At 37.7% G+C, this 25,768-nt stretch overlaps 1 protein-coding gene across 4 annotated transcripts in view; it reads left to right on the top strand.

The window, feature by feature from the left end:
* The window catches only part of LOC129740232 (integrin alpha-PS2-like), a 305,493-nt gene that overhangs the window by 3,310 nt on the left and 276,415 nt on the right, over nucleotides 1-25,768 (top strand). For all 4 annotated transcript variants that reach the window (XM_055731842.1, XM_055731845.1, XM_055731844.1 and 1 more), the window contains exon 2: nucleotides 14,815-15,731. In XM_055731842.1, coding sequence (XP_055587817.1) covers nucleotides 15,403-15,731 — 329 coding nt within the window. In that variant the 5' untranslated portion in view covers nucleotides 14,815-15,402. The remainder of the gene's footprint in view (nucleotides 1-14,814; nucleotides 15,732-25,768) is intronic.

Here is a 25,768-nt window from a genome sequence, read left to right as displayed (position 1 = left end):
GGTTCCCCATCGATGAAATTAGCGGGTGTTTTTTTAATTGTGTTAGTAAATTTTTCTAACTTTTTTTTAGCTTGATATATAAAAGAAGCATAGGATGCGTATTTCAGTCAACTACATATAGGAATATATGCTCACCAAAGCGACGACGATGACAGTTGGTTTGAGATTTTTATCTCAACACACATCTGAGATATTAAAAGTGGCCCACGTTTCCCCATGGCCCACCATATCCCACTTTCCCCTACCTTAAAATTACTACTGTTTCTCACTATTTGTATTTGAATATTCCCAAAAAAAAATTGTATTTTTTTTGTCCTTTTTTTTATAATGAATTATTCGATATAAAGAATTAAATTATGTTTGATTTGTTAAAAACGACCATCTGGAGGACCAAGGCAGCTTCAAAAAGGAATATTTCCCTAGAGAATTTTTACAAAAATTCAAATTCATCAGAAAAAAAAATCAATTGTAAACTCACTTATTCGCGCTGTTGTTACTCAGCTGGACTCTACCATTTTCTATAAAATCTAGTGTTTCAAAATCAGCTCGTCATTTTCAAAGAAGATCTTCAACCCTCTTTTTAGAAAACGTTAAAGTTTTCTGGTAAAATTAAAAATTTTCCTGCTTTTGTGTCCTGAATTAACTCATTTTCGATTGTTTTTATCGCATTTTAAAAGCAACTTCAATAAATATAAACAAATTCTCTTTTTCTGTATTTTAAGCTATAATTAAAATATGAACTTAAATTTTATTAAACGTCCAATGGAGAAGCAATTTAGACTCTGATTATCTGAATTAATTCAAATAAGCCTGTTTATAGTCTTTTAATATGCATCCTGAAATTATTGGTGAAAAAATCTCTTACTTTCATCTAGAATTTTTAATTTCAGCTCTGATATCAACTTAATTTTAACATAAATTATAATTTATTAAATCTATGAAAATTCGAAAATAGAATTATTTTAGATCGAAATTTTTAAAAAAATCTGGAATACAAAAGGTGATACAATTTCCACCTTCAACAGTTTGAGTTTTGCTCTTTCGACTGTTTGAATTTATCACATTTGTTAATAAAATATGTAGGTACCTAAAACTGTATGTATTCTCCTTTAGGGATTTTCGAAAAAATTGAAGGGGGATGACAACAGAAGATTCTGATATTCTTTCCGGCCCTATAAGTTCAGTTTTAAAACCCCGGACCTTCCTAGTTGAAGAACAGAATCGCCTTAAAAATGTTTTTTTTTATTCAGTGGAAGAATAAGTAGTAAATTGTATGTTTTTATGTATGTATGTATGTTTGTACGTATGTATGTATGTTTGTATGTATGTATGTATGTATGTATGTATGTATGTATGTATGTATGTATGTATGTATGTATGTATGTATGTATGTATGTATGTGTGTCGATTTGGATTTTGTTTTGAATTCCTCAAACCCTGAGGTCTAAAAAGCTTCTTTTTGGTTCAAATCAAAGCTCATCCATGATTTTTAGTAAAATTTTTAATTAACGTTCACATGAGTAAATTTGAACTTTTATGTTTGAATGGAAAAATTGTATATTTTGTACTGAAAAATCAACATCATTTTTGTTTCTTCTGTTGAACCGAGCCTGCTCATGGTTTTTTTGCCACTTTATAAATTCTCCAAAGGAAATTTTCCGCTGAGCAACTTTGTCGAAGACTGTAACTTCGTAGGAAAAAAAGTTATTAGCTGTTGAACTAAAAATTCAATTGACATCACTGCTATGTGAAGGATGCATGAAAAATAGTCATGCAAAACCTCGCCTGCCAGACATGCCTCTAATAAATAACTAATAACTTTTTGGCCTAATAAGATACCAAGTTACGGTCTCCGACAAAGCAGCAGAAAATTTTCTTTGGAGAATTTATAAATTGGCACAAAAATCATTAGCAGGCTCGGTTCCACAGAAGAAACAAAAGTTCGAATTTATTCATGTAAACGTTACCTAAACATTCAGCAAAAGATCATGGATGAGTTTTGAATCAAAACGAAGCTTTTTAGATCCCAGGGTTTGAGAAATTCAAAAATGACCCCAAATCGACTCAGTCTATACCTAGTAGAAAATTTTCGAAGTTTTTTTTTGTAAATTCTTTATTTGTAACGGCTCAAACCTTTAGGCTTTAAGAAGCCAAACTCGTTTTGTTTGATTACAATTGTGTGCTTATATCTGGTTGACTTTTAAAGAAAAAAGAAAATAGATAGGGAAATATGAAAATAAAAAAGAATTATAGACGAAGATTGATAGCTTTTAGAAAAAGGTAGAATTCGAACATGTAGTCAAAATCTAACACAGCTAGTACATCTCTCACTGGAACATGAGGTGGTTTTCCTCGGGCCCGAAGGAAGTCTATTAATTTCCAAAGTTTGTTTTCTATTAAAACTCTATTTTTACACTCTTACACCCGGAAAGACTTGAAATTTAAATTGGCCCATTGGTCCAAAAGGTTGTTCACCCCTGGCTTAGACTAAGCTTTACAGATTTTTTCTGAACGTATCGAGCCGAGCTTTTTCACAAAAAAAAAAGAGATAAGAAAGATAAAAACAACTACCGTGGAATTTCAGCTCTCTGTTCGATAGCCAAACTGTTGGTTGTTCTGAATCCGATTTTCTCGTCCTCGAAGCAATACTTTTCCAACGATCAAAACGGATTTTTGCCAAAACGATCCACGACAACAAATTTGCTGACTTTCACATCGTTCTTGCAAGATAGCTTTGCCATGAAGTCCCAAACTGACGCCATCTATACTGATCTGTCAGTTAGTTTCGACAAAGTAAATCACGACATTGCTATCGCTAAACTCGAACGCTTAGGAGTCTGTGGATCTTTACTGGACTGGTTTCGAAGCTTCTTAACGGGACGAAAGTTATCATTTCCAACTGGCAATTTTTTTTCAAGACAATTCTCCGCTTGCCCAGGCGTGCCTCAGGGAAGCCACTTGGGACCGACAATTTTTGTCATCTATTTTAACGATGCACTCACAGTCCTTGATGGATCTAAACTTGCGTATGCTGATGACCTCAATCTTTTCCACACCATCAACGGCCAAGAGGACATCGATCTCTTGCAAAGGCAGCTCAATACCTTCGCTCACTGGTGTGACACCAACTGCCTACCTCTGAACCGGAGTAAATATGCGGTCATTTCATTTTCTCGCAAGCGGAACCCTCTTCACGCGGAGTACAATCTTGGTAACGAAACCATCGCCCGTGTGAACCACATCAACGAGCTGGGTGTTATCCTAGATCATCGGCTGGGGTTTAAAACTCATACTTTTTTTTTTGTTTCGATTATAGTCGTTTTACCATCTTTATGGCATTCGCGACTTTATCAACGTTGTAGTTGGCGGATCGTTATTGAAAAACTATCCGGTACAACTGTGTTCGATGTTTACTCTTGGGCCCGAACTCGCGGACATCGGCTCAGGAGACAACCGATTTGCCAACTGAGCTATATCACAAGCCACATTAAAACTCATACGAATTACATCGTTGATAAAGCTTCTAGAAGTTTAGGCTTCTTATTTCGCGTAACTAAAGAGTTTAAAGATGTGTACTGCCTAAAATGCTTGTTTTGAAGCATAGTTCGTCCAACTTTCGAATATGCATCTGCAGTTTGGTGTCCATTTTACCAGAATGGAGCTGAACGAATAGAGCCTATTCAGCGGCGTTTCATGCGGTATGGCCTAAGACACTTGCCTCTCCCATGTGGCTGGAAGCTATTTCCCTCAGTGTGCGACCCTGAGGATTAGGGAACCAAAGTCTGCAGCTCTATGTTCCAATCCGGCTGAACAACTACAGAGCCAACAGCGCTGTAACCCAGTAAGCGCGTCCTCTCAGAAATCGACAGAGCATGCAAAAAATTGAGAGTTGAGTCACCGAACTTAGAATAAAACGGTTAACTTCGGCGAAACTCCAAGAACGCAAATATTTTCATTCGGTTTGTCCTGCCGAGATACCTAGAGGCAACAAATACGAATGCGTACATGCGAATTCAGTTTGAATCGTACACTCGCACGGTGTGGTCGCATTTTGTCCCCGTGTACCGTGTGTGTGCTTTCAATCGTAGCTGTTGACTTCTCAGGCAGGCGAACACGCATCTCGGAGGGAAACATACAAACACGATTCGGATTGTGTTCGTGTGTTTCTCTGGAGGGCGTGTCTTAGCTTAATTCGTGGCACTCACCCAAGGCACGCGTATGGTGTGTTCCTCTCTAACGATGTGATGATGCAAAATCGCCAGAGAGATCGTTACGATCCCTCTGGCGATTTGAGTTACCTCTCTGCCGATTCAAATTTACCGGGAATAGGAATTTTGAGAACTTTCAACCGCTTTGCCGAGTACTTCGATTTCGACGTTTCTAGGGCTACTTTCCGAAGAAAATTGTTTACGGTATCGGGGACTGTGTAGATTAAGGTAGTTATTAATTCGTTTGTAATTCATGATTATATTAAGCTATCATTAGGATCAACATGTGATCCGTTGATGTTCTTACACAAATAAATCCCACATTTGCCAGACGCTCCACTTGGTCTAACCACCCCGCTCGTTGCGTCCCCACTTCTCTCATTCCTAACGGATTCGTAGTGAACGCCTGTTGTGCAGGACAGTCGTCTCCGGCCCATGTTGTCCTGCCCAGAGTATCCGGCCAGCCTTCACCACCTTCTGGATACTGGGTTCGCCGTAGAGCCGCGCGATCTCGTGGTTCATCCTTCGCCCCCACACTCCATTCTCCTGTACGCCGCCAAAGATGGTTCTTAACAATCGTCGCTCGAATACTCCGAGTGTACGCAGGTCCTCCTCGAGCAATATCCATGTCTCGTGCCCGTAGAGAACAACCGGTCTAATGAGCGTCATATACAGATTACACTTCGTCCGAGGGCTAAGTCTTCTCGACCGCAGTTGGTTGTGGAGTCCATAGTAGCCTCGACTTCCGCTGTGAGCCGAGAAAGACAAAGTCTTCGACTATCTCCAGATCGTCGCCGTCGATCGTGACCTTGTTATTACTTGACAAGCAGGCTCGGTCGGTCTCGGATCCGCAGGCCAGCATATATATATTTCGTCTTGGACGAATTAATCATCAACCCAATTCTTCTTGCTTCGCGTTTCAGTTTGCGGTAGATCTCTTAAACCGCCCGCCGCAGATAATCTGCCGACTATATCAATGTCATCGGCAAAGCAGATAAGTTGACTTGATCTGTTGAAAACCGTACCCTGCATTTTTCCCACCGCTCGTCGAATAACACCTTCTAACGCCACGTTGAACATCATGCAGGATAGACCATCGCCTTGTCGAAGCCCCCTGCGCGATTCGAATGAACTCGATAATTCACCCGAAATACGCACACAGCACTGCGCTCCATCCATCGTCGCCTTGATAAGCCTGGACAGCTTCCCGAAAAAGCCGTTCTCGTTTATTATTTTCCATAGCTCGTCACGGTCGATTGTGTTGTATGCGACTTTGACGTCGACGAATAGATGGTGCGTAAAGACTTGATGTTCACGGCATTTTTGGAGGATTTGTCGTAGTGTGAAGATCTTGTTCGTCGTAGACCGTCCCTTTATGAAGCCGGCCTGATGACTTCCCACAAATCTGTTTGCTTGCCGCGTTAGGCGGTGGAGTAGGATTCGGGACAGCATTTTGAAGGCGGATTTTGGGATAGTGATTACTCGCTTCTCACAGTCCATTTTGTCGCCCTTCTTGTAGATGAGGCATATCACCCCCTCATTCCACTCTACCGGTAGCTGTTCTGTGTCCCAGATCAGGACCATCAACCGGTCACGGTGTAATAAACGGTCATGATGTCCTGATCCATTTTAAGGTTAAGCTGCGAAGCCGTCCTTCCCAGCCGATTTGTTGCTATTCAGCCGACGTTGGCTCCACCTCGTCCTTGGCTACGCCGCCGGCGATGTACCTTTGCCCATCGTCTTGATCTCCTGCATGTGCGCCGTTCAGGTGTTCATCGAAGTGCTGCTTCCACCTTTTGATCACTCCACGATTGTCCTTCAGGATGTCTCCGTCCTTATCTCGGCACATTTCGGTTTGCGGCACGAAGCCTTTGCGGGATACGTTGAGTTTCTGATAGAACTTTCGTGTTTCCTGGAAACGATGCAGCTGCTCCAGCTCCTCATTCTGCTTCTTTGCACTACTGCCGCCCGCGCGGTGTTCTTTTCGTCCATCACTCTCCTACACTCCTCGTCGAACAAATCGTTCTGTTGAGATCGTTCCACATGCCCGATCACGTTTTAAGCATCACTTGAGTTTTGATGGCTGTCTTGATGGTATCCCAAAAGTCTTCGAGGGGCGCTTCATCAAGCTCGTCGTCTGCCGGCAGCGCTGCTTCGAGCGATTGCGCGTAGTCGGACGCGACCTCAGGTTTCTTCAGTCGTACGATATCCAACCGAAGCGGGCGTCGGTTTGGTATGTAGTTCACTACGGAGAGTTTTGGGGGCATCTTTACCATCACCAGATAGTGATCTGACTCGATGTTGGCACCTCAACAGGATCTGATGCCGATGATGTCCGAGAAGTGCCGACTGTCTATCAAAACGTGATCGATAGCTGTGATTGAGTTGGTACGGTGATCTCCAGATGAACTTGTGTAAAAGTTACCGAGCGTGACCTTGAAAACAGATTATATGGACGACTCCTTTTTTGGCATAGAATCTTTAATTAGGAATCATGGGTCAATTGACCGTCCCATGAAAACCTGAGTACAAATCTTTTTACAAATCCCATGCGTTTGCACGACTTGATACCGAACTTCAATTATGTAATCGCCCCTAAAAACCCGAGGAACTGGTTTGTGTGGACGACCCCTTTTTCTGGCCTCTGACCTGCAAACCGAAATGATAAATACCAGAAATAATAATGAGAATCAAAGTTTTTATTTATAATTCTGGTTCTTGATTCCAATTCAAAACTCAATAAATAAGACGCTCATAATCAGGTCAAGTATTGGAGCACCCGCGATTGTTCAACACAAAAAACAAACGGGAAATTATGTAATAGGATTCTTGCGCTAGTCCGGCGATGATCCCTATTCTCGGCAGGCAGATGTGTCGACCGGAGGCGACGCTGACGTTTGCGAGCGGCCGGCTGTACGCGGCGTGATCACCGCGAATGTGCTCACCGGACGAACGAAGGAAGCCATGGAGAGATGCGTTAGGAAGAGGAATAAATTTGGCAAAGTCGAGAAGAAAATTAAAAACAAACAACCAAAATGTGTGCGCCAGCAGCATCGGCATCGCGGCAATATTTCATAGTCGCACGCGTTCGCGTCTGTGTTGGCGTCACTGACTGGCTAGTGAGAGTCCAACGAGATGATGTTATTTTTTGCCCACCAACCAACTTCGACGGCGACGCCAAGATTTTCAGGGACAAACCGGTGATGAAATCTCCTTCCCTGTCTGTCGCGCTCAACTCACGGGTTCCGCAACTTTAGTATGTAATTCTCGGGCCGTGTGTAGGAGGATCTACACTACATCATCCGCCCAGGTCGCCAAACGGCCTACGTACCGATCTACTAACTTGAGCTTGGGATAAGAGTATCAAGTAGTGGCCCAGTAGAATGTGTTAGTGGTGCTGCTGGTTGGGATCAGACACACGAACATATTGGAAATGAATGCAGGTCGTGGACTATTTTTAATATTTGCACCTTGCCAGCAGCCGGCGTCGCGTCGTCGTCATCGTCATCAGAGTCTTGTTGGAGCAATTTGATTCGATCGGTGAAAAATCTATTTTCATGCCGATCGATATACGCAATCTGCTCAAGGTTGTGGGCGTCGACGGAATGTCCGTCTTCTATCACGTTCAAGTTTTCAGCAGGATTCGAAATTTTGAACTGTATAATTAAAATAATCACTCAATTTGACTATCATATTTATTTTTATAATAACATTAGCTGACTCGGTGTGCACTTTCAAAGCAAGATTTTTGACGTTCAGAATTTTATCTATGTTGAAAACGTTAAAAAAAACTTTTTTTCATTACAATGGTAAAAGAGCTTTAAAAAATGTTAAAAATTTCCACCAAATATTCTGCAAAAAGACCATTTTATAGCTTTCTTGATGTTGCAACTTTCATCAGAAGACATCTTAACAGATAATTCATTTCTTGTAAAGATTACCAATTCAACAAATTCATGCCCACTGTATCTATCATCAAATATATTTTTAACTCAAATAGCCTGTCATGCCAAATTTGGTTCCACTAGTTTAAGATTCGTTTTAGAGCTATTCAAAAAAGATATATGGAAGCCTCCCCATTATTTTTATCCCCCCTCTAAGGAGGCAGAGGTCTCAAATAATCACAGAAATCATTTTCGTACCCAAAAATGTTGGCTCTCGAGTTATTCTGAAAAAAAAAAAAATGTATAGGAGTCCTCCTCCACCTTTCAATCATCTAACTGAAAGGGAAGAAGGGCCGGAATTCATCATAGAGATACATTTTTTATCCAAATATCCTAAATTATGGTTCCTTTTGCTTGATAAGCTCTTGGGTTATGCAAAAAATTGTATCAAAGCCCTCTCCCCTTTCCTATCCTCCAACTTGAAGAAAACAGGGATTTCAAATCATCATGGATACTTTTCTCGTATTCTAATGCCTTACCATGCCAAATTTGGCTCAATTTGCTGCTCAACTATGAATAATTCTGTATGGGAGCCCCCCTTCTTCCTATCTATCTTTCTACAGATAAGAGAGAGAGACTCAAAATATTAAAACATTTTTCATACTCACGACAAGGCCGACAAGGCCGTGTTTAAGGGGTCAATCCCCCTCCCCCCATTGAGATTTTTTCCAAGTAAAATTTTCAGTTCAAGAAATGAATTTACCGTAGTAACGTGACATTACTTGACCCAAAAAAATGTTTGAAATAAGTGTTAAAAACGTGTCTAAAAATTTACTTGCTTCCGGCGGTTTTTAAGTCTTTATCACTCTAGCTAGGCCTAAGACATTTCATTCTACGACACTACATGACGTTCACAAATTCAAACTGTCAATTTAGATTTGCAATTTAACAAACTTTTTGTTTTCAAACTCACATCTTGACAAAAAAAAACCTATCTCGCGTTTAAAATTGGTTTTGTTAAGAATGTACAGTACCGTTCATAATTGTATGGAAATTGGGAGCAAGCGCACTGTCACTTCGACTTTGAACTTCCATAACTTTTTACTCTGATGATATTTTTTAATCAAATTTTTTGCATTAGATAGATCAACTATCACACTGTTATAACACAAAATTTGAGCTTTCTGGAGTTTGTGTGGCTTGAGAAACAGTAATGCTACGAAAATCGGACTTTTTGGAATTTTCTCATTCATACTGCAATATCTCTGAAACTACGCAACATTTTTTATTGAAATTTTGCACAGTGATTGTTGAAATATAAAGCTAGCATGTCTGAAGTTTTCGAAAAGTTCTATCGATGAGATCAAAAGTTACGTGAGGAGCCATATTTCAGGCATGAACCTTGAAATGCGATTTCTATAGAATTTTGGACAAAAGTTTCCATAGGAAAATCATATTCTATGTTTAACAACCAGTAAATCTATTGCAACCGAAAAATCACAACAATATCGCGAGATTCTGATTTCAAAACACAAATGGACCATTTATTCCATTTTATCTTTTCTTCATTGCTTTTGCCAGGCAAATGCGGAGGAAACGATATTGTTCTCATGAATCGTCAAAAATTCTATAGAAATCGCATTTCAAGGTTCATGCCTGAAATATTGCACCTCGCGTAACTTTTGATCTTATCGATAAAACTTTCCGAAAACTTCAGATATGCTAGCTTTATATTTCAACAATGACTGTGAAAAATTTCGATAAAAAATGTTGCGTAGTTTCAGAGATATTGCAGTTTGAATGAGAAAAGTCCAAAGAGTCCGATTTTCGTAGAATTACTGTTTCTCAGGCCACACAAACTAGAGAAAGCTCAAATTTTGTGTTATAATAGTGTGATAGTTGATCTATCTAACGCAAAAATTCGATCTAAAAATATCATCAGAGTAAAAAGTTATGGAAGTTCAAATTCGAAGTGACAGTGCGCTTGCTTCCAATTTCTTTACAATTATAAACAGTACTGTATCTCAAAAAGTTTATCACTACTTATCACTTTTAAAATAAAAAGAAATCTTTAAGCTATATTATTTTATATACTAATTTTAAATGTTTTTCAAGAAACCAATTGAAGCTTTAATTTTATTTTGTGTTTCTGGTTCTTCTTAATGCCCATCGGGTTTCGATAAATTTCACACAAGGCCTCGAAATTCACATTTTCTGAGGAATTTTAAAGTTCATTTTGGTACCCTGAAACTTTTAATAAATAGGTTAAAATTATTTATCGGGGTTTCTTTTGATGATTTTGTTCAGTGATGTTTTAAAGAAAATCGCTAGTTTAACGTTTCAGTCTACTTTTATTCGACCATTCTCAGAAAAAAAGGCAATTTTTCTGCCTGTTAGGGCCGTCTCTCTGGAGGGAAAATTCCTTTTTTTCTGAGGATGGTCGAATAAAAGTAGACTGAAACGTAAAACTAGTGATTTAAAAAAAACATCCCCGAACAAAATCAACAAAAAAATAACCCGAAAAATTACATCCAGCGGTGATCTAAATGGTCGTGGTTAAATTTATTTATGAACATTCTGCACTTTTCTGACCAAACTTTAAAATATTACAAAAAATTTCAAATGAAGGTCAATTTTTCCCAAGGCTGCAAGTAATTTTGACTTCTGCGAAAAATACTTTAGAAGTTTTCTATTGGTTTACTTTTACCAATTCTGTTGAGTAATAAATTTTTTACGAATTTTAAAAGAAGTCTTAAATCAAATGAATGTAGATACTTTAAAAACCAAAAATCAAATCGTTTAACAGACTTCAACAAATTTGTTGAGTGAAATTAAATCTTTTTAAAACTGTCTTTAGTAATGTCAGAAATACTTTTCTATTTAAATTTTTAGAAACTGTTGAATTTCACTGATTCATTTTTAAACTTATAAACTTCATACCACCAAATCGAGAAGTTATAAACAAAATCTGACATAAAATTCGAGCTCATGATCCAAAATCTACTTAATCAATTTTGAAAGAAAATAACTTTTACTAATACGGCCAATAAATAGAATCAACATTTAATTTTTATTTTTCAATGAAGTAACCAAATTTTATAGCATTTTTTTTGGAACTTTGAATTTTTGTGTTTTGAAAACATCATCTTCTTGGAAGCCTATAATTCTAACCTATAAACAAATATAATAATAGTAGTAATATTCCTCACTCTCCAGAAACTTGAAGGACACATGAAACGCGCCTCCATGTGAGGAAAGTTCTTACAACATGAATAAATGCTATCGAAAATACCTAAGTTGCCTTAGACTAAATTTCGAAAGCTTCTGGCGAAAACTGTTAAGCTCATTATCACCAAAACTTTGTGTCCCGATCTGACAATTTTACTAAATACAACACAAGTATATCTACGATTTTTTTTTCATAATATCTTTCATGATAAGTAAGTTGACTTCGTTAATAAATTTGATACTAAAAATGATTTTGATTTATCGGTACAACATGTTTTAGAGTTTTCTAAAAATTAGATGTGGCTAAATGAAAAGTATTAAAAAGAGCTTATTCTACACGAATATTATTTTCCTTTACCAATTTATTCATTTAAGAGAAATGCTGATTTCCATTTACCAAACGTGCTCCAGATAATAATAATAATAACAATAATGATGATGTGGTCATCAACAAATCTCAAATCATATTGTAGAGTAGATTTTAAGATCAATTTACTTAGTAAATTGTTACCTTTTTATGATTTGGTTTTTGAAATATTCAGTATTGTCCAAAAAGTAAAATTTCCATCAATGATTGTTCCAATTCAAATGACATTAGAATCTCAAATTGTAGATTTATTAGCAAACTCCGTCAGTCGGGACTTTTTTTCCATTCGGCAGAAAACAACACAAATTGAGAACCATAGCAACATACTTTGCTACACGAAGAAAAATTGGATTAGGCTGAAATTTCCTATGTTGAAAATAAAACATCAACAAAATTTTCTGCGTGGTCATAGAAATGCAAGTTCAAACACGAACTTTTGTAGTTGAGACGCGAACCCACGGTTGATGGAAAGAATGTTGAAACAAGTTGAGTACCTCTGGCTTTCAGTGTGTGCTACACGGCTAACTATGACCCAAAACACAAACACTCAAAACCCAAATCTTGTAGCAATTTTACATTTTTACTATTACGACACATTAAAAACCTACGCTAGCTTAACAGTATTACTCACGGGCCCGTTTCCTACCATAACATCCAAACAATAACAACAATTATATCACAGCTCGGACGGCACAGGTGTATCGCAGCTTAATATAACGGATTTTCTGGCAACCTTGCCTGGTTGCACTGCTCCACGGGAACGCACCACTGCCCGGAGCACCTCCGCTGTCTGCTTCCGGCTGGTTCTGTTGCGGCTTGGCCAAACGAGCTGGGCCCCATAGTGCATTGAGCTCCCGAACAACGACACTCGGCTCTGCAACAACGGCCTGTCGGCGAGAAATTATGGCTTTTTCGATTCGTTCCTTCTGCACAACAAACTTAGTACTCACCCACCAGGGACCGTTGAATTTGTCCAAATTTGTTTTCATACTTGGCAGTTTTCGCTCTGCAGTTGTCTTCGGACTCGTTATCACAGTGTGTACACTGGCACCGGCGCACTTCAGATTTCTTGATCTGGCTGTGAATTGTGCAAGGTCCTGTTAAACCGTTCCTTTTAAGTGCTTTTTGTTTTGTCTCACCTTATAGAAGTACCAATTCGATGTGGTTTCTTGTTGCACAACCTTTTTCACGAAATCCCGGCATCCGTGTCCTTTCTCCTGTTTTTATATGTTCGTCGTTTTTGTTTAGGTTTCTCCACGTGTGTGTCTGACGTTTAACACGCTTAATTCTAAACACTCAAGTTTTGGTTCGAATGAACCCAATCACTACACGCTTAAAATTAAACAACCACAAATACTTAATTATAACGCTACAATGTTCAGAGTTTTCCTTATCAGTACCTCAATGCTTGAAATTTCCTTCTAGTAAGAACTTTCTCCAGGAGGTGCTGAAATACATGTCCTTACTGAAGTATGCTGAGAGTTACCAATGTTGATTATATGATGATATGATGATAATATGTTTGCTATAAATAAGAAAAACTTAGTTTCTTGCTTTTGTCCTTTTCAGGACCCAAACTATCAATTGACGGTATTCAAAGCATGAAATTTTAAATCATAACTGCGTTTGAAAATTTATAAATTTTTCACTATTTTTTCATGATTCTAAACCAGCTTTTTTAAGTCGGTCGTGATTTTTTAATTAATTAATGAAAAAATCGAACAAGGATTCAAAGTGGCTACTTTGAAGCTTTATTTTAATGCGTAATGTTGACTAAAATTTAGTAGTATTTGCTTTGAGCTTTCAATATTTACATCAAAACTCGGAACTTCTTATTTTAATTTTTATCAGTTTCGCAAAGTTATTATTGTGAGCTTCAATAAAATATGACCTTTTATATCTTTTTGTTTTGTAAGAGTTTTTTTTTCGCATTTTATGTTGATAATTGGAAAAAATCAATTTATCAATTATTCGAAAAATTACAAGAGTAAAAACTAATTGTGGAAGATGGGAGTTTGATCACCCTTTATAAGATTGATTTGATGGAATTTTTCGATAAAAAATTACTTAATCTATGGGTTTTGTGCAATAGTATAGATTGCAATTTTATTGCATACAAGCTTTCATGCAATGTATTCCACTTCATTAGATTTTTGTATTATTTTTTATTATCCCAACGGTTTCACCTCAAATTGAAAAACAAATGCGCTTTACACATGGAAATTAAGGCATTCTATAAGAAAACTTCATGTTTGTAAATTTCATGAAAGTAAATAAGTTTTGTCCTGTTTTGTAGAATTGAATAAGATGGCTGACTTTGACGATTCATCTCCAACTCCGATCTTATGAAATTCTAGAGGGTAGATGAAGGGTATATTTAACTTGTGTCTTAATTTAGGGGTTATAGATACATTTTGAAATTTGTTACAGCACTTTGGGGAACTTTCATGGAGAGACTAGAGAAAAGATGGTAAAGAAGTTGTAAAAAATGTTTTATAAAGGTTTTAGAAAACAACGATTTACTGATAAACCTTCAATAAAATGCTTCCAAAAACTTTCTGTGTTTAAATTGTTTCTTGGGTTGAATGTTGTAATTTTTCAGCAAATCTCAACATACTTATTAGTTGAACAGTGTTTTCCGAAAAAAAAATCAGTACGAGTCCCTCATTTGCGTATGGTTATTGCCTGGGTTTACGCAAATAAAGACCATGAAAAAGTTACAAGAGAATCAACTGACTAAGTAACTCAGACCCTCAGATATTTATAGTGCAAGGAGCTTAGAGATGCTTTATTCGATTCAAAACTGTGCTAAATGTGAAAAAATATGGACCCATTTGAAAAGTTAGATACAGATTGTTTCATCCAACGGATTTTTTCGAACTTGTCTCAGAAAGGAAGACAATTGTGTGTGACCAGAAAATTTCGATTAAGTTAGGCAATAAAAAATGACCTCTACCCTGGCCGTTTGATTCGGAAGCTGTGGGTTTTTTTTCTGGCTGCTGCTCGGATTTCCAGCCGAAAATAAGTGCGTTTCGCGATTAGTGATCTTCACGACAGAAACTGGGGGTATCACCACACTTACTGATTCGGTTGTGGCTGTTCTTAACTTCATCTTTATTACCCACAGAAGAGCGGTGCTGCTGCGCAGAGATAACGACGAATGCAAATGTGTTTCCTAATGTTTGAGTAAGCAATTGTAATCCGATTTGAGGAGCGATGTGTAACTACTTAGTGGAATAAGCATTTCAGCGTGGCAGAATGTGAAAAGTGGCTTGGCGTCATTATATGAATGCTGAATTTCAAAGTTTCCAAGTTCGAAAAACGATGGCACAGAGCCATTGGTGGTTTGGTTAGTGTATTTTTTCCTGGTGTCCGATAAAGTGTGAGTTCAACCCACAAATTTTACCTGTGTGGTGAAGGAAGAAAAATTCCTGCAAAAAAAATCAACGTTTGTTTACTGTCCAGATTGCAGCAAACCGTGTACCGAGCTCGCGCGCGCGAATAAATATTTGCCAAAACCAAAACATCGAAGGTGGCACAGTCAACGTCGTCGTCAACGACAACGGGGTGAAGAATTTCGTGCTAAGAACGTGTGCGCTTCCAGTAAACCGCAGCGCCAGCTTGTTCCCTGGAACGTGTGTGTTGTGTGTTCTTCGATTGCGCTGAGATAGGCATTCTGTCGTAGAGAACCACAAAACCGCGCGCCTCGCCGAAAATGGCAATGCCAAGTGACCCTGGGCCGATGATGTGCTGCGGCACTAGAAGAAGCAGAATCAACACAACGTCGTCGTCGGCACAACTCAGAACTAGAATTGGCACTTGTTGTGGTTTTAGTGAAAACAACAATGCCAAAGTCGCCAGAAGCTGGTGGCGGCGTGACCATCTGTTCCTGTTGGGATGCCTGCTGGCGTTGGCCCTCGCGCTTCCGCTTCCGGCCGTGGAAGGATTCAACGTTGACACCGTGAACTATGTCCTGCACGAGGGCACACAGAACTCAATGTTCGGGTTCAGCGTAGTTCTGCACAAGGAACAACAGCGGAGCTGGTGAGTATTCTGACTTCATTTTCCTTAGAATTCTCTCCGTTTTTGCTCGATACCTACCTATAAATGTATGTGGGACGACGACGCTTCGAGGACGCCCGGCTAGCAGCTGTTCTCAGCAGCTCAGAGTAGCGTCGTGCTACCGCAAGAATTCATTCGTTGATGTTTACAAATCTCTTCCTAAGCTTATACCGACCGTATTTGATCGTCGATTGTAAATCGCCGCGGCCATCGATTGGCTACTTGGGATTGGCCTACCTACCTCCTCAGCCCAGCAAGTCTCTCGAGTTAAATGAAACATCAATCAGAAGGCGCCTTAGCCACATGATCCATTTCGATACCTTCGGTTCCAAGTGATTTGAGTGATGATTTATTCCTCCGCCAAACCAAGTATAGGTAAAACTAATGATCTTATGGTAATATCTTAAAACCATTTGGGGAATACACATCGCACTCCAAAAACTCTAGTTAGGCAGCTTAACTTTTACTCATTTGATTCCCCGTCCGAAACACGTAAACGGCTTAAGAAAGTCTGTTAGAGTAATAAAAATCAATCCGTAAGTTGGTTGTGTTGAGGAGAGGCTGAGCTGATATCGCTTTTTTTTCTTTGCTATATCGGATTGCGAAAACAGATTTTATCGGACTCACAGAGAAAGATTTGTTTTTTATAATTTATTTAACCTTAAATTTGATTAATTTTTTACTACAAAATCATAAAATGGTGAAAAAGGCAATCCTGAGCTAATTTATTGCAAAAAAAACATGCTCCGCCTTTGATTTAACTTCTCTTATGGGTCTCATACTTTGTACAGTATTTTTCAAATGTATTGAAGAGAAAGCAAAATGTCGATGATGGCGCTGGCCACGTCCTAGTAAACAGCTAAACACAATAGAATAAACACTAGATTCATTTCAATACTCGAAGTCTATATTCTGAAATCTGCACATTTGGTCCATTTGTGTGTTGAAATATGGCATGGCGAAATCTCTCTTTGTAATAAATAAAGGGTGATACGGGTCAAAATTTGGTCAATATCTTGATGTATTTCTTTCAATTATGCATTTTAAAAACCTGAACACCCCTCATTTTGAAGGTGTGTGTGTGTGTAGAATGTTGCTCCTATTTTGATTTTGGAATTCACTCTCCAGTTGTCAAAATGCCGTCCAAGGAAGCAGCGTATCAAAATTTTGCTCGCGCATCGCGAAAATCCGAGCTACTCGCACGCAAAGCTGGCAAAATCGCTAAAAGTTGCCAAATCAACCGTTATAAATGTAATTAAAGTGTTTGGGGAACGTTTGTCGACAGCCAGGAAGTCTGGATTGGGGGAAAATCGAAAACCGGAAGCCACTGAGACGACAAAGAGAGTTGCCGGAAGTTTCAAGCGAAACCCTAACCTCTCTCTCCGAGATGCCGCAAATAAGCTGGGTGTATCGCCTGCAACCGCGCATCGTGCCAAAAAACGAGCCAGACTATCGACTTACAAGAAGGTAGTGACTCCAATTCGCGATGATAAACAAAATACGACGGCCAAAGCGCGATCCCGGAGGCTGTCAACGACGATACTGACGAAGTTTGACTGCGTGGTAATGGACGACGAAACCTACGTCAAAGCCGACTACAAGCACCATCTAGGACAGGAGTTTTATACGGCAAAAGGAAGGGGAAGGGTAGCCGATATTTTCAAGCACATGAAACTGTCAAAGTTCGCGAAGAAATATCTGGTTTGGCAAGCCATCCGTACCTGTGGCTTGAAAAGCAGCATTTTCATAGCTTCCGGTACTGTCAACCAAGAAATTTACGTGAAAGAGTGTTTGAATAAACGTCTGCTGCCTTTCCTGAAGCAACACGGTTGTTCCGTACTGTTTCGTAGGATTTGGCATCTTTTCATTACGGTAAAAAGGCCATGAATTGGTACGCCGCCAACAACGTGCAGGTGGTTCCCAAGGACAAGAACCCTCCCAACACGCCAGAGCTCCGCCCAATTGAGATATACTGGGCTATTGTCAAGCGGATCCTAAAAAAGACCAAAAAAACTGCTAAGGACGAGCAGCATTTCAAGGCAAACTGGCTTTCTGCGGCGAAGAAGGTGGACAAAAGGTGGCTGTACAAAATCTGATGGCAGGGGTTAAGCGTAAGGCCCGGCAATTCGGATTTAGAAAAGCGGAAGCCGAACTGAATACTTTTCCTGAATTTTATACTAATTAAACTTGAAAAAGAAATTTAATTTGATTTTTAAATAAACAATTTCATCGATTTACACGCGTCTTCTCATGACCAAATTTTTAACGTATCACCCTTTATACCTATCACAAAAAAAATTAAAGGTTTCCATTGGTTTTGATGTTTTTATAAAATTTATCATTTATAATTCAAGTTTTATAAAAATTGGTTTCAATTAGTTATTAAATGTTGTAAATAAGGAGTTTTTGCGTAAAGAGATGATTAACTGAACTGAAAGACACTTCTCTGTTTTCAAAACAGGAGGGTTCCCATAGTAAATCATTGTGAAATAAGGAATCAGTCAAATAGCTGACATAACGAGATTATTTTCACTCAATGCAACAAATTTGGGCATGTTTGGCTGTAAAGAATAAGTATCTACGTGAATAATGGAAGTGATGTGGTTATTTTCAGAATATACTATCAGGTGAGACTATCCCAATTCTGTCGATAGTGGGTTGTACCCAGACAATAATTTCTAAAATGGATAATGGAGTACGGTGTACTTCACGGAATTAAAGGCAGTTGCAATTTCTTGAGGACTTCCATCCACAAAATCATAATGAAATTCAACAGTATCGTTTTTGAAATGATATTATAAAATTGTTTATCAAAGCAAGAAATAACGGGTGAACGAAAAGTTCAACAAGTATTTACTTATCTTTGAATGTATGGTTAAACGAAGTCTACCAGGTCAGTTAGTATTTATTTTTAAATATAAGAAATTAAGAGATCATTTCTTAATTTTTTTCCGGCGTAAGTGAATCTACTAATTGAAATATTGAGCTTACAATACTTAAAGCTGAGTGTCAATAAAGGTATTGGTTTTGTGTAACAAATAAGTAGTTGAGCAAAACTCTCAACTTGACAAGAGAAGCATATGTTTGACATGATCACTGTAAGATAAATAACATCGTTCTAGTTAGTTCCAAGATCTTCAACGTACACGTAACAATAGTTTGTTTAAAACTGTCAAGCTAGCCACATACGCACAACATTAGTATCCATAGCAACAAATAAGGCAAGCTGCCACTTTTTGACCTAACACGACCTTTTGGTGCCGATATTTACCAACCACTTAGCAGCCGGTCCCATTTTCCCATCTTGATGGATTCGAGCGAATTCTTGTTTTGGTTCTGGCACCATAACACACACCGGCCGGTTTTTGCCTTCGTCGTCATCGTCGTCGCTTCAGCTTGCGTTCTCATCTCATCCATTCAAAGATCCATCCCATCATCATGGCATGCGGCCATCTGCTCCTACAATTTAGCGGATATCTATAGCCCTACATGTAGGACATTGAGCAGAACTTTTCAACGAACTCGTAAACTAAGCACCAAATTGGTTGGTAGTTTGGATTTAAGAAAACATCGAACGGCTGCCGTTTGTTTGACTTGATTTTCTTCGAGTGGTAGGAATCGACAGCATGAATATTTTGGAAAAAAAGGCCCTTTGTCGTCGTTTAATTTGTGTGCCATCGATCAGGAACTTTAGATGCGTGCATTGACGCGAGCGACCTGGCAGTCCATGTTTGCACTCTACTCTAAAAGCCACGACTGACGACGGCCACTGCTGACTGGTGATCGCCCCATTCTTGATGCGCGAATTCACGGCCAAGCGCAGGCGCTCGGTCTACGCGCCCCGAGATGTAGGTGTAAAGTGAGTAATAAATTTTAATTAATATGGACAAATTTTTCGTTCCGCTACCGCTGCATCGCTATGGGACGGTGTGGAAGCTAACATGGAATCCACAACAAATGATTCCAAACAATATCCAACAATGAGCCCATGGTACTTTTATTACGATATTTTAGTAATACATATGTGTGAAATATCGAAGAAAGTATGCAGAAAAAACGCAAAATCAAATTCAGTTATTTTTTTGAAAAAGTAGTTTTTAGGAAAACGCTGCTATTTCTTCAGATTTGGAGATCCTAGCAAATTTCTTGATCCCAATCGATTATAAACATCTCCCAACATCACAACAATGTTTGAAATAAATTTCCAAACCCGTATTGAAATAAATCAATTTTGGAAAATATTTTTCAACTTTGTTGGGCCATAACTTTAGTAAGGCGGCATCCATAAATTACGTAACGCAAAAAATGCACTTTTTTGACCCCCTCCCCCCCGTATGTCACAAATCGTCACGCTTCGACGTACCCTCCTATGAAAATTACGTAACACTGATAATAACCCCCCCCCATCTTTTCATGTTTTTGAATAATTTTCGATGGTTAGAAAAGACTTTAACATAAATTTTTTAACGTTCTTCGAAACGGAATTAATATCTATCCAAATGGCTTCTAAGTACTCAGTGATGATAACTCTCTGATAGAATAATATGATTGTCTTATTAATAGTTGTTGTGTGCTTGTTAACTGATGATCTAACTTCTTTAATCTATTTTGTTCAAGGACCATAACTTGTTATGCAAAATTGCCTTTTTGCAAATTAAGAAAATAGAAAAATTTCCGCCTTAAGGATGAATTGAGTTCTTGGGGGTAATTGTACACATTTTCTAGCGATTATTTCTTGGATATCCCATACACAGTTTAAAGAGTCTATCTCAGAATCATTAAAGAGTAAAGGTTACAAACCAGTTTAATCATGAAGCTTACAAATGTTAAGCTGATTTTGGTTTGTTTATCATTCTACAAAAATTAAATGACATCAAAATAGCTGCGACTAAACTAAAATTTTAAAGGAAAAAATCGTTACGTAACGAGGAGCATACCTCCCCCCCTCCCCTATGTCACAATTCGTAACGCTCGAGCTTACTCCCTCCCCCCCCTAGGAGCGTTACGTAATTAATGGATGCCCCCTAAGACCAGGCTTCCGAAAAGTACAGCTTTGCTATGACAGCTTTTTTCTTGCCAAACAAACTGTCTCGGTTTTCCTTATCACTCGGTTCGCTGCTGTACCGTCGGTAACGAATCGTAATGTTTCGGCTACATCGCACACGTGCGAGAACCCAGGCTGTATCTGAACAATCTGCTCAAAGCATACGTTGCCGAAAAGTGTTGTGCTTTAAGCTGTAGCGAACCCAACCGACACTTCGGTTTTCATCCCCCCATCCTCCTGTTTCGCAAAAAATTTCATCCTAACTGTCGGCTGCATGGCGTGACAGTTTTTGCAGGACTGTCACGGTTTTTGCAGGACTGTCACGGGTGACTGTAGTGCCCATACCGTACCCATGCCGGATCGTATGCGCTGCTGCTCGGATCGAATAGATCGAACGAGTCACATATTCACACCGAGCAGCAGCATACGACCGAGGCGTAACGCGATGTGTGGTGCCGCACAGTGGGGCAGGACCTACGAAAGCTTGGCCAAAACCCCTTTTTGTAAATTTCCAAAATTCATCATAAATTTATGCTTTTCAGAAACTAGACATCACACCGATCACAAATCTGTCAAACAAATCTTAAAATTCGTTGCTTCATATAATTCTCTACGTAGGTGAAGTTGGGGTTTGATGCAGTTGCATTTTAACGCAAAAATAAAAAAATATTTTCAATACTCCACTAAAATTTTATTTCTTGAAGAAATAAAAAAACTTAGCATGGATGTGTTCAGAATAACATGAAATTTATTTATTTGAGGTTGAAGAATTGAAAAAAAATTGTTTTGTTTTTAACGAGCTTAAACATATAACGTTAAAAAATTACGAATTTTCATCATATTCGGACATTTGGAAAACATGTTACCCCACGTTACCCCACTCTCATTTCTGCTCAAACATTTGAATAGAAGTCTCAGCTATCCAACATAACAAAAAGTAGTTGCCAGTTTTTGCCTATTCAAAAGTTATTCACGTTTTAGTGAAACATGTTTTTGGACAATTTTCGTACTTTTGAGATTGCTTTTGAAAATGGTTTTGCTAGAAAAACTTGAATCGAATTTGAAATTCAGTTCATTTAATTTTTTTTTTAAATTTTCCTTTTTGTTATTTTGATAATACTATTTTGGTTACTAAAAGTTTTTTTTTATCTTCAGACAAGCAGACAAGATTCTCTGGAATATAAACTTCTATAACCTTCTCAAAATCCTTTTCGGTCAGATGCTTAGTATCTGTTAACTAATTTAATTGTTTATTCAATTTTATTTTCTGTGAAATGTCTTTACAACATTCGTTCAAAGGGAAAAAAACTAAACCTTCTAGTTTTACTCAAAAATAAAATAAAAATAAATTACATGATATTTGGATATTAAAAAAAAACAATGCCACCAACGAGTAGTCTGAACTAGTAGTTTTTTTCCTACCAATCGAATGCTTGATACTGTCAATTTTATTAAAATTTCAATTTAGACTAATATTTCACCCGAAGACTGCAACTCGTTTGGGCTGAAAACAAAAAAGTTATGGCTGTTCAAAGATTGAAGTTTGGTCACAAATAGACCTGTAAAACGCAATGAGTAAAATGTAATCATTGTGTATTAAACGACAATTTGCCACAAATATACAATCTTTGAACAGCCATAACTTTTTGGTTTTCAGTCCAATCGAGTTGCAGTCTTTGGGTGAAATGTTAGTCTTAATTGAAATTTTATTTGGCATATGGCCTTCTGATGACTCCCTTAAACCATCAAAGTCTTTTTTTTTTGCAAGTATTTTGATTTCAAAGTAGGTATTTTTTCTGACAAATTTGATAAATTAAAAAAATCCAAAATTGTGATTTTTTAAGGATTAAACCGTGAATAGCTTTTCACACAATAATACAAACAACATGCTTTGTTCAGCAAAGTTTAATTGCACAAAATCCGCATCTTTTGATGGCATTGGTATCAAAAATATTTCACGCTTGGTACACATTTTGGTTATCAAGAAATGGATAAAAAAAAAAATTTTTTCATGAAAATAGCTTGCTTATTTTCCATTTTAAAACGAATTTGGTTCATTTTTCATTTTTAACGTGTAGTATTTAATCCAAAAAAAATTAAAAAAACTATAAAATATATCAATTTTGTGAAAGTTCTTGAACCCAGAATTTATTTAAAATCAAATACTTTGAAAGTGGACTTTTTTCAAAGATCGCGCTTGCGGAACCTCTAAACATAAATTTTTTTTGGTCGGCCCCATACAAAAGTTTGTTCTCCACATCCTAATCTATCGTATGGAGGGTGAGCCCCCAGATTACCAGACATAATGCAATTTTGGGACACCCTACTGAGTAGCCTACAAGCTGTTAAGGAAAATCTGCTAAACAAAGTTATCTAGATCAAATTTTACAATATCTAAATGAAAAAAAAATACATCGAATTAAAGATATTGATTAGATGAACAACTTTTCAGAAGACTTCAAACCAGTAGGATTTGATTTGAAAAAGTTATGAGGTTTTGACCATCGATTGGTCAGTTCTGCCCCACTGTGTGCCGGTGCAGGTTAGGCAAAAAGGGAAGGGGAGGGTGATTGGGGTGATCACCACCCGCAGTAGCTTCAAAGGAAAATACGTTCGTTCGAAATCAACTCAGCCCGAGCGAATCTCGGCTACAGTCGGACGGAGGGAGTAGTACTGTCATGCGAAATTCAACGCATTGAAAACTGTCACGAAGATTTTCCCAAAACTGTCACGAAGCTTAAAAAACTTTCATACCCACGAACAAACTCTCGCATGAGGTAAAACAAGCCATCGCTGTACATCGCCCGACCGCTCCTTTTAAAACTGTCGGGGAAGAAATATTCGGGAAGCTTTCATCGAGGTGCATGTGCGACGTTCGCAAGAATACTGTCGTTCGCCTGTACTTTTCGGAAGCCTGAGTAAGACTAACAATAATGGCTTCAAAAATGTTTTTTTTAACACCCATAGGATTTCAGTAAAACTCCTTGTTTTTCTGAAGAGATCTTTTTCCTTAACTCTAAGCGTACATCTTTCGAAGTTATGATGGCTTGCATCCTACAAATTCTGAAACCACCAGACCACAGAAAGTGTACTATGCATGCCACGGAATTATATCTCATGAACCTTGGCATAGATAACTTGAACCCTCGCCACTGCGCCAAATCCGCGGGTTGTTGTTTTGTTCAGTAGTTCCGCGCCAATTTATTCCACCGCTCGAGTTTGCATTGGACGCGTTCGCCAATCCGCTCTCACTACGTCATCGGCCAAAGTCATCCTAGCCATGTTAAAATAATTACTGAACCAAATCTAATGAAAATCACATGAAAATTGTTTCAACTTGTTTTTTTTTTTAAATATTTGTAACGTAAGTGTTCTCACCTCTTTTTTAAAAATGAAGAAGTTTTTTCAGTGTTATGAATAAAACAACTGTATAACTGTATAAGAATGAAACAAAAATAGTACCACTATGTGTTTTGCTTGTTAAAATGCGAATGATTGAAAATAATCAAAATTTTCTTCTACAATTTGTTTGAAATTGATCAACGGACAAATCAAGTATTGCTTTACATTTTTTGGTCGAAGCTATTGGCGTTAAGGAAAAAATATGAAAAAAGGTATGAAACAAGTAGTACCACAGTAGTACCAGAATATTCACTGTAGAATAGTGAATAATAAAGCATCTACAAACTGTGTGAAGAGATAACTGTATTTTTAGGCGTTTTCCAGTATTCCAAAGATTTGAAAAGGGTTTTCAAGAGATTTTCCTCCTGAATTGAAAATTTGAGCTATAATTTTTTTTTATCAAAATGCATAATTTCTTTATTAACATGACATGAAATGATAACCCAAAAATTCTTCAACAAAGCCTTCAGTTTAATAAATCAGCCAGTTATGTTGAACTTTGTTTTGTATTATGTTATATTCAGTTTCTAAACATTCCACTACCTCCCATGATGAAGAAGGAAGAGTTATGCACTCAAGGAAGAGCACATCTCAAGCAAATTTAGATGATTCAGTATGGGTATTCAAGAGTAACAAACTTGACTCTGAAATGATGTCAAAACCTTAAAAACGAGTCCTAGGTTCAGAATTTTGCTAAAGTTGTTCAAAATTTTCTCACTTGTTGATAGAAATCTAATTCCGAAAATTTAGCTTTGAATGAAATTAAACTGATTTGGAAGATAATTCAATATTTTCAATATTAAAGTCGTATTTCTGTTTTCATTTCCCTCGTCTCCCCATGCAGGCTTCATTTTGCTCATCTTGCCCAAAAGGAGACAGTGAACTTTCTCGCTCCTAACAATTGTGAGGAGATTTTTAATGAGCATTTTATCATCTGATGCTGAGAGAGCCAAGAGAAATTTTTTCTCTAACCAATAATCACTCTTCCCATGTTTCAGAAGATTCTTTAAAAAAATTGAGAAACTAGAATGAACCGGTATCACCAACTCTAGAAACCGTCTATATGTCTGCAATTCTTTATTTTTGTATTCAAGGAAGAGTGTGATAGTTGAGCAAGGTAATAGATCAGGATCCATTTGGTGAATGGTGTGATCATCGCTTTCCTATACCTCCATGCTTATAGACATTTCCTTAGAAAATTGCTATTTCAAAATAAGAGGCATTATTCTTTAAACGTTTAAAATAATAATGAATACTAAGCAATAATAAATATTAAATTTGTATGACTTTTATTTTGAATTGGTTCGCTTTACGCTTCCCTAACTGAAAATGGCCTTATTATCATAAAACGATAAAGGAATAAAAAAATATATTTATTTTAAAGTAGGGCTCATTTAAAAACCGTTCAAACTAATTACAATTCCGACGATAAGGTGTAACGTAACAGCTCAAAATTTCATTAAAATACTTCTTTAAGACAAAGTATGTTTATAAGCTAAGTTTTGTTCTAGTTAAAATGCCCATTAAATGGGAATAATCCTGTCTAATTTGATCACATGTTTATTAGTATGTT

The sequence above is a fragment of the Uranotaenia lowii genome, chromosome 1 (assembly GCF_029784155.1).
Source record: "Uranotaenia lowii strain MFRU-FL chromosome 1, ASM2978415v1, whole genome shotgun sequence".
In the NCBI taxonomy this organism is placed as follows: Eukaryota; Metazoa; Arthropoda; class Insecta; order Diptera; family Culicidae; genus Uranotaenia; species Uranotaenia lowii.
The sequence above is the reverse complement of the archived record's forward strand: the minus strand, read 5'-3'. Positions and strand labels throughout refer to the sequence as shown.